The sequence below is a fragment of the Montipora capricornis genome, chromosome 6, assembly GCF_036669925.1.
Source record: "Montipora capricornis isolate CH-2021 chromosome 6, ASM3666992v2, whole genome shotgun sequence".
In the NCBI taxonomy this organism is placed as follows: Eukaryota; Metazoa; Cnidaria; class Anthozoa; order Scleractinia; family Acroporidae; genus Montipora; species Montipora capricornis.
Window position 1 is genome coordinate 35,516,341 of NC_090888.1, and position 9,951 is coordinate 35,526,291.

General features: G+C 39.1%; 2 protein-coding genes across 2 annotated transcripts in view; one reads left to right on the forward strand and one right to left on the reverse strand.

Annotated features, from left to right (window-relative positions):
• Positions 1-9,951, reverse strand: part of LOC138052024 (large ribosomal subunit protein bL20-like) — a 596,113-nt gene that overhangs the window by 186,520 nt on the left and 399,642 nt on the right. The window lies entirely within an intron of this gene.
• The window catches only part of LOC138051021 (endothelin-converting enzyme homolog), a 39,846-nt gene that overhangs the window by 17,473 nt on the left and 12,422 nt on the right, over positions 1-9,951 (forward strand). The window contains exons 8-12 of the mRNA XM_068897210.1: positions 4,113-4,335; positions 5,046-5,144; positions 5,739-5,816; positions 6,158-6,261; positions 7,141-7,199. Of these exons, the coding sequence (XP_068753311.1) occupies positions 4,113-4,335; positions 5,046-5,144; positions 5,739-5,816; positions 6,158-6,261; positions 7,141-7,199 (563 nt within the window). The remainder of the gene's footprint in view (positions 1-4,112; positions 4,336-5,045; positions 5,145-5,738; positions 5,817-6,157; positions 6,262-7,140; positions 7,200-9,951) is intronic.

A 9,951-nucleotide genomic window follows, 5' to 3' on the forward strand; every position in this document is an offset into this window, starting at 1 on the left:
AATTAAAACCACTATCTGTGAATGAGTATACTATCACCGATGCGTTTGAATTTGCTGACGAGATTCGTTCCATTCCTTTGAATGAAAAAGACATACTGGTCCCCTACGACGTGACGGCCTTTTTTAAGAATTTACCTTTAAGTAAGACTATTAACATCCTGGTTGACAAGGCCTTTACCAACGGTTGGTTTAATAAAACCTATGATCTTAATATTGAGAAAGAGGAAGTTGCACAGCTCCTTGAACTTGCCACCACCAATCAGCTTTTCCAGTTCGATGATCATTTGTATGAACAGACTGACGGCGTAGCGATGGGTTCTTCTCTTGGCCCGCTAATGGCTAATGTGTTTATGTGCCACGTCGAAGAAAAACTCGCATGCAACGGTATGGTGCCCTCTCTATACAAGAGGTATGTCGACGATACTCTTGCTACAATGCCTAACACCGATGCTGCTGCTGACTTTCTGACTACATTGAATGGTCTACATCCGAGCCTGAAGTTTACAATGGAACTTCCTATTGATCATATGATCCCTTTCATTGGAATTGAGATAATTAAGAATGGAATAGAACTTGAAACCCGTGTTTACAGAAAGCCAACCAACACTGGTCTACTAAGTAAGATTGCCGTCACTTTACAGCCAGTTTTTGTGAGCAAAAAATTGCAGCAAGATCTCAAGCCGAAAGAAATTAAGCCGAGTATTGTAAGTCAGCATTGCGTTGGTTATAAATTTGCATGTGATCTGTGTGATGCAGATTACGTCAGTTACACAGCCCGACACCTTCATCAACGCATTGTTGAACACAAGTATTCGGCTATCGGTAAACACCTTTTGGAAGCACACGGTGACAAAAATCGTCTTAATGAGGACCAATTTCGTGAAGTGCCACGGGAAATTTGACTGCCTCGTTTACGACATGCTATTGATTAAAGACCTGAGGCCTAGCCTTAACACTCAGAGTGACTCCATCAGTGCTAAACTCTTTGTTTACCTTGTAGCATATTTTTCATGTTACCATTTTTCTTAATGAACTATTGTTTTTTTCTTGTATTTATAGAATATTCACACTGTCTCTTTTTCACTTGATAATGACGTCCGAGAACGTCGAAACGTCGTGTAGTTCTTAGCCGTGTATATTTAACCGTTTTTACGAAATTTCTTCAATGTTTTTCGCACCTTTTTATAGCTAAACGGTACATTAGTTTCGTAATTCATGCACGCGCTGCAGGCCTACAAATCTTACACTCACTCACTCACTCACTCACTCACTCCGACAGCCCCGATGACAAAATGGTAGTGCACTGCACTACCACTAAAACGTGCTATCCTCTCTCTCCACCAACGTCATCTTGGAAGACATTTAATCCGTCGTGTTAAATCCCGGCTGTTGTCCCCGCTTCCGGAGATCGCACGTGCTATTAAATCGCCGCTCCATGGTCCCGGTTTACAGGCATTTTTGTTAAATCCACCGCCCCCCGGGGCCAACGCACTGTTAAAGGTGCGTTAAATCCCCGTTAAGTCCCGGGGGTCGAGGGACCGGGGTTTCAATCAACTGATGCATAAATTGCAACACTTTCAGTGGTTAAACCCGTTTGTTTTTGTTTTTCATCTGAGCGCAGTGGTATTGCGAAGGAAGAGCTGCTCACGCGATTAAATCTCTGAAGAGTTACAGAATAACAGTTCGGAATAGTTAGTTTGTTTAGTTTAGTATTTTTTTGTTTGTTCGCTTTTCATCTGAGCAGTGGTATTGCGGAGTAATTAATAAGAGCTGCTCACGCGATTCAATCTCGGAATAGTTACACTTTTTGGTGTATTCGGATAAAGCTGATTAACCGTAGGTCCCTTTCAGAACATTCAGTGTTCACAAATCCGTTGGAAGTTAAACGAGTTCAGCTCAACAGGAAAGCTATTTCCTGGAGAGGTTTGGTATATCGATGATTTTAAAGTCCTGTCAATGGACTATGCTCGCCGTTCTCAACCATTGAGATTGATAAAAATATTGAAGATCCGTTACCAGGATTCATGCTAAGAAAGAAGTAAAATCGTTCTCTGGTAAAAAGTTTTGAAAAAACTATGAGCTTTCGACAGACTGAACTGCTGCCTTCAACGGATAAAAATATGTGAAGCCTAAAAGCGAAAGAAATTTAAATATGACGAAAAATTCGCATAAATTAAAGGATAGAAGCATGTAGTAGAAAGATGTTAAAAATGCTAAGAAAATTAGTGTTTCTTTAAGAGAATGTGATATTGTCTTGGGAGCGGGCACGAATTATTGTCTGCCCCAACAGGTTTTGCCGTGTGCCGTGACTCCAATGTCTTTCTACTCTGGTTGTTCGCTTTGTCAATGATTTTAGAATTGTTAAAGTCAATATCATGATTAAAAGTCCACGCGTGTTTTGCGACATTTGAGGCTTTAGTACAATGCGTTAAGTTCCTCATATGATTCTTTCTCCTAGTAGTAAAGGATCTTTTAGTTTCGCCAATGTAGCTCCACGGGCAAGATGCGCGTGGAATTTTATAGATGACATTGCACTGGTCGTCTTCGGCAGGTCGAAACTTAGGGATAGAGAAATGCTGCTGTAAAGTTTTAACTGGTCTGCTAGTGACTTGGATGTCTTGTTCCTTGAGGTTCTTGTGAGAGGTTCCGTGATGCCTTTGATGTAGGGAAGGACTGCAAAGTTGTGTCGGCTTGTTGGCTCAGCCCATTTAAAGAACATACCAACCAACTCTTCTGGAGTAGGTGTAGGTGGTGGAGGCCTCGCTTTCTTTCTTATAACATCAGCAGCGATTTTTTTGGGATAGCCGTTGGAGTGTAAAGCGGCGCAAACACGAGCAGTTTCACGGGTCTTTCTAACTTTTGTGTTGGGGAGATTCAAAGCTCGATCCAGGAGTGTCTCAGCGGTGCTGATTTTATGTTTCCTGTCATGGTCAAGATATCTATCCGTATGCGTGGGTTTGCGGTAGATGTCGACCAAAAGTTTTCCGTTATCGCGCGAAATGAGGGTGTCAAGAAAGGGTAGTTGGCCGTTGGACTCGTTCGATGATGAAAGACACTCCTGCATCGAGCTTTGAATCTCCCCAACACACAAGTTGGAAAGACCCGTGAAACTGCTCGTGTTTGCGCCGCTTTACACTCAAACGGCTATCCCAAAAAAATCGCTGCTGATGTTATAAGAAAGAAAGCGAGGCCTCCACCATCAAAGGCATCACGGAACCTCTCACAAGAATCCTCAAGGAACAAGACATCCAAGTCACTAGCAGACCAGTTAAAACTTTACAGCAGCATTTCCCTATCCCTAAGTTTCGACCTGCCGAAGACGACCAGTGCAATGTCATCTATAAAATTCCATGCGCATCTTGCCCGTGGAGCTACATTGGCGAAACTAAAAGATCCTTTACTACTGGGAGAAAGGAACATATGAGGAACTTAAAGCATTGTACTAAAGCCTCAAATGTCGCAAAACACGCGTGGACTTTTAATCATGATATTGACTTTAACATTTCTAAAATCATTGACAAAGCGAACAACCGGAGTAGAAAGACATTGGAGTCACGGCACACGGCAAAACCTGTTGGGGCAGACAATAATTCGTGCCCGCTCCCAAGACAATATCACATTCTCTTAAAGAAACACTAATTTTCTTAGCATTTTTAACATTCTTTCTACTACATGCTTCTATCCTTTAATTTATGCGAATTTTTCGTCATATTTAAATTTCTTTCGCTTTTAGGCTTCACATATTTTTATCCGTTGAAGGCAGCAGTTCAGTCTGTCGAAAGCTCATAGTTTTTTCAAAACTTTTTACCAGAGAACGATTTTACCTCTTTCTTAGCATTGAGATTGAATTATACAAGACGCATTTTGATATGAAAATAAAAAAAAACGTGCTATTACGTATACAGAGTTGCTTTTGCCAAATGGTACATTTTGTGCTGTTTAATCCAAACTACCACCTCACTCTGGTATGGCCAATTCGTCGACTAGTTAAGTTCTTGGTTTTTATCTACGTGATCAGCGGCTATGCTTGTAAATAAAAAAAAACAAAGGAAAAAGGTTTGCTCAAGGATAGGGTATAACTGACTGTCAAACACTTTTTAAATTTTGTCTAGGACTGTAGCAAATTATCTCATGTGGAGAGTTGTGGATTTGAAGTACACGCTTTTGAGCAGCGACTTCACTGAACTGTACAAATTTTATTACCTACAAGCATATAATTATTGGAGAGATTCCGATCAACACCAGTTATGCCTCCTTGCAACTTCCTCTAAATTTGGTTTGCCTCTGTCAAAGGTATTCCTTGATCAAAAGTTTGACGGTGACAGCAAAAAATTGGTAAGAGCAAGTCGTACATGTCTTATTGTTTATATCATGTCCTAGCTTGTTCTTCTCCTTTCTCTTCTTTTTCGCTTTGTTGTTGTTGATGTCGTTGTTGTTGTTGTTGTTGTTCTTCTTCTTGTTATTATTATTATTATTATTATTATTAGTAGTAGTAGTAGTAGTAGTAGTAGTAGTAGTTGCAGTTCTGTCGTTATTGTTATTTTTTCATTCTTCTTTTTATCCTTATGGTTTTTTTCTTGTTATTTTTAGAACTCTTGCTCACTTCAACATTATGCATTCCCATGTTTTCTCGTGCCTATTTCAGTAGTGTGAACGAACTAGATAAATACACCCAAGGATTTGCACACAAAAAGAAAATCAGTTCTGGACTTTGCGTTCCTTAATTGACTCTTTTAGCTTTTGCGTTTTGTTTTCCCATTGCAGACCACGTGATGTTACTCTGAGAAACAGCTTCTTTCAAATGTCGTCTTATGCACCTTTATATGTCCGCATAACTTATGGAAAAAAAACAAAAGGAAAGTTCCCTTGAGGACATCTCGTGGTCTGAAATAGAAAAAAAAAACGTACAAGCTAAAAAGGTCTATTAGCAATAAGATCATGATATCCGTAAAATGTTGCTGAATATGCTATAATATAAGCCTGATTTTCCGACAAAAACGTTGCTGCTAACAATAGGAATAACTTCCTATTTTTTTACGGTGCAGGCAATGGGAATTCTCAATGAAATAAAGGCCGCATTTAAAGCGACCCTGGACCAACAAAAATGGATGGACCATGCGACTCGTACGGCAGCGAAACAAAAGGTAGCAAACTCATGGTGATTTTGTCTTACATGGTTTTTCATCACCATCGTCACAGCAACGACGACAACAATCATTATCATATTATGTTACTTTCATTTTCATTATCACACTATCACACCGATGATGATGTCGATATCATCTCATTTGGATCCTCTTCGCTTGCTCTGCTCAAGACATTTCCCCTGACCCTCACAATCAATGCTGATCAATCGCACTGGCGAACCAACTTGGCTGCAGCCGCCCAAAGACGGTGGCGTATATGTCCAATAGTTGTTTGAAAAAAACTCTCGTTGCTAATCGGCAGGTTCTCTACACTGCATCACATTTCGCGTTCAAGTTTTGTCCGTTTGTCCTGAAAACCCACTTTCATCCTTTCCATTTCTCGCCGAAGATCGTAAAAAGATTTAGCTGTAGGAAACAAAGAATGTTGGCACGTTTCACACATTTTCCTACTAATGTTTAGAGCATCCGACCTGTGCCCAGGACGCTGAGTTTTTCGCCCGTCGCCAAGCAACAAGTACCTCAAGGAGTTTACTTCGGGCTCTAGTGGTCCAGCGGCGGGCTAAATATATCATGTCTGCCCTTGTTTTGCAGGCAGAGAGTCTTATTGAAAATGTGGGATATCCTGATTATCTTATGGACGTCGATTATATGACACAAAAGTACAAAAAGGTACGATCCATTTCACACTCGAATTGCAGTGAAGTGAAAGAAAACAATAACTGATCATTAATTTCTTCGACGAAGGTCTGCTCAGACAGGCATAAAGAAAATTAAGAGGCTTTGTAAAAATTAGCTTTTTCCTTAATTTATTATAAAAAGTTTCCTTCCAGCGCACGGTTGTGGCGCAGCTCGTGAAAATCAGTGAATATTACAACTTTTTTGGGTGGTCATTAACAGTTAGAAAAGCATCAACGCCTTCCAGTCCATTACCACTTCATGCGCCAGCCTCCAGTTCTCTTTACATAATTTTGTTGTTATTTTTCAGTTTATTTCTTTTTTTACCATTTCAGGTCAAGATTGATCCAAAAAGTTACTTTGAAAATGAAATCTCAATAACAAAGAACTTAAATCTAAAAAAGCTTGCTAAGGCTGGAACCGTGGTGGACAAGTCAGAGTAAGGGTTTTTCACTTTCAGCAAAAACACTTTGTAATACATATCAGTAAGACGGATTCTAAGATATAGAGAGTCTAGAAAAGTAAAAGTTAACCTTCTACACGGTGATGTTTGTAACTTAATGCTTGTGGTGTTGTGAATAGACAATTGCTCAATTCCTTACAGTTTAAATAAAATAAATGTATATATTTGAAGTGCGGGTTATAGACGAAAGGGAGAAGTGATCCTTACACTTATCTGGACAATTTTTAGCAATTGTCTGTTATAGACACCTGATTAACTCAGCTGGCGTCAACGGTAATCGAATTCATGATAAGTGTCCACATAAGTGCGAGTCAGTTCGTCTACATGTCAAATATCTACTAAATAAGTACATCTATTTCATTCATCAAGTCCTTTCATGGGAACCACACGAGCCCAACAAACTGACGCGCTCCCAGCTGAGTGAGTTCACAGCTCGGTTGGTATAGAATTGCACCAGCATCGCAGAGGTCATGCATGGGTTCGAATCCTGTTGAAGCCACTTGGATTTTTTAGCTACCTTAAACAGACAATTGTTGAAATTGCCCAGTTAGGTGCGAGGATCACTTGTATCTTTCGTCTGTAACCCTCACTTCAAATATATACTTTTATTTGATTCGAACTAGCAATGCAATGCAAGGTGGAATTGATTTGGACCTCAGAGAACTTTGCTCGGGACGGGATTTGAACACATCCATACGCAAATCCAGCACCGCTAGAGAAAGCAGAATTCTCACATTTTCTTAAGGGGAAGATGGAGGGGTGGATGAGAAAGAAAGTTGTTTTTTTTTGTTTGCAAATGAATGTGAAAACGTAGATGAAAGAAAAATAGCAGGTGTTTGTTTTTATTTGTTTCAGGTGGCCTTTTCCTCCCACTGTGCTCAACGCAGCATATTCTGACAATGAAAACAAAATGGGTGAGTTTCGTACCGCCAAAATGTGGACCTTTACATTTTGGATTACCTTTGGATTACCTTTACATTTTGATTTACCTTTGGATTAAATTGATGTTTATCGAATAATGAAGACAACAGTTTCTTTAATTTCGAAAAGTTCAATTATCCTGTTTAATCAACACATGCGATAAACGTATCACAGCATGGAAAGAAGACAAGACGTCAGTGATTGAAGGAAATGACGAGAGGTTATTTTTGTTCAAAGTTAATGACCAGGGGCCCGTTTCTGGAAAGTCCCGAAAACGTTTCGGGCCCGAAAAATCATTTGCGAACCTGCTTACCGCTTGTTTTGGAAAGCCGATCTTTTAACATGTTTTCAAGGTAGCAAAACGCAAACTGACTGTGCAATTTCACCACTTAAATCCTCTCCGTTCTTGAGATACAGAGTGCTCTTGATGATAACAAGTCGGTTATACTCCTTCTACTCGACTTGTCCTCAGCCTTTGATACGGTTGACCATTTGATACTGTTATCAAGACTCTCGCATCGTTTTGGTATAAAGGGTAATGCCCTTGCTTGGTTTGATTCGTATCTTAAATCTCGCAAAGAGTTTGTGCAAATTGAAGATTGTCAATCATCACAACGTCGTTTAGCACATGGGTTACCTCAAGGATCTGTGTTAGGTCCCTTGCTATATTTATTATATACATCTCCGATTGCTGATATTATCAATCTTCATAGTCTACAGTACCATTTGTACGCTGATGATTCCCAACTTTACATTTCTTTTAAAACTGACTGCTTTGCTGACCTCGCTCAAGCTAAGTCATCTGTTGAGCTATGTGTCAAAGATATTGATTGGTGGATGACAAACAACATGCTAAAGCTCAATCAGGAGAAAACTGAACTGATTGTAATTGGTTCAAAATTCCGCCCAAAGCCTGCCATTCCATGCGTGTCAGTTGGTGATGAGCAAATACTTCCCAAATCTTCAGCTAGGAATCTTGGTGTCACATTCGATGAATGCTGTAATATGGAGGAACATGTAAAAAAGATCTGCAAAACGTCGTACTACCACTTAAGGAACATTTCTAAAAATTAGGAAGTACCTCACTGAGGAAACTACGGAAATTCTTGTTCATGCGTTTGTTAGTTCAAAACTAGATTATTGTAACTCTTTATTATATGGCCTCCCCAAGCATATGATAAGTAGTTTGCAGTCTGTGCAAAACACGGCTGCTCGTATCGTTACTTTAACCAAGAAATTTGATCATATCACCCCTGTATTGATTCAACTGCATTGGTTACCTATTCACTTTCGGATTCTTTTTAAAGTTTTATTGTTAGTTTATAAGGCGCTAAATGGTATGGCACCATTATATATCACGGAATTACTTAGTTATCGTACATGTTCACGTACGTTACGCTCTACCGATCAAAAACTTCCGGCAGTTCCGAAGTCAAGACTTAAAACATACGGGGACAGGGCCTTTTCCGTTGCTGCACCTAAACTCTGGAACGAGCTGCCATTAGATCTTAGAAATCTAGAGACAATTAATTTATTCAAGAAACATTTAAAGACTGATCTTTTTAAAAAATCATATAATGTTTAACTTTTTGATAATTTAGAATAGGATTTATTGTGATATTTTTATAAAGAAGACTGTAAATAGGTTTTTAATTTATTCATATTTTATTACTAGTGGGATCTTTTTAATTTTTTTAATAATTATTATGAATTGTAAAGCGCTTTGGTCAATTAGTGGAGTTAGCGCTATATAAATTATGTTAAATTAAATTAAATTAAAACTGTGACACCCGAAAATGGCCCGTAAAGTTTCGGGACTTTCGAGAAACGGGTCCCAGAGGAGACAACTCGGGAAGGTAACAACAACAAGAAAACATCAATGCCGCCCGTTGCTTGAAAACAACCCGTTTTAACGCGTTATTTATCATAATCACGCCAGAAATAAGGATTGGAAATCACATATGCGTGGGGCAGAGTAAAATTAAGGATTAATATTACGAGTATGTATTTTCAGAAGTTGCAGAAATTACCCGAGTCGTGCAACGGCGAGGGCGATTTCTGTAACTTCTGATAGTACAAGTGATCTTAATTCTTAGTGTTACGAGGGAACTTGCGATTACTTGTGTATGATATAAAGGGCAAAAACACACGCTTTTGCACATTTCATGGGAAGCTATTCAGTGTTCAGTTACCGTCAAATTTATTTTATTTATCTATTTATTTATTTTAGTCACCCAGACATGTACAATGTATATAATTATAGTTACAGATATTGAAGCATGCAATGACAAGGAAGCATAAAGAAGCTGAAAGCTTATGCGAGTAGGCTTCTCTGGGCTAAGAATTTAATGACGAAGTGCATGACTTTAAATACAGGGCGAGCAGGCGTTGTGCGTTCTAAAACTTAATAGATATAGGAGGCGAGCTAGGTATTGTGACTGGTAGAGAATTCCAGACTTTAGGTCCATGATAAAGGATACAGATTTTTTAAATATTAGTTCTACAGAAATGTGATCTATACCAAAAAGCAGTTCGAATATTATGTTGATGAAATTGACCACCAGTCGTAAAAGAACATTGAAAAGTAAGTGGCAAAAGATTGTGGTGATACGAATACATGAAAATGGCGATGGAAAAAGAATTAATACTGAAGATATCAAGGAGCCTAAGTTGACAAAATAAAGGAGCGGTGTTTGCAAGATAGTCCGCTTTTGCTATCAGCCGCACTATGGACTTCTTCCAGGC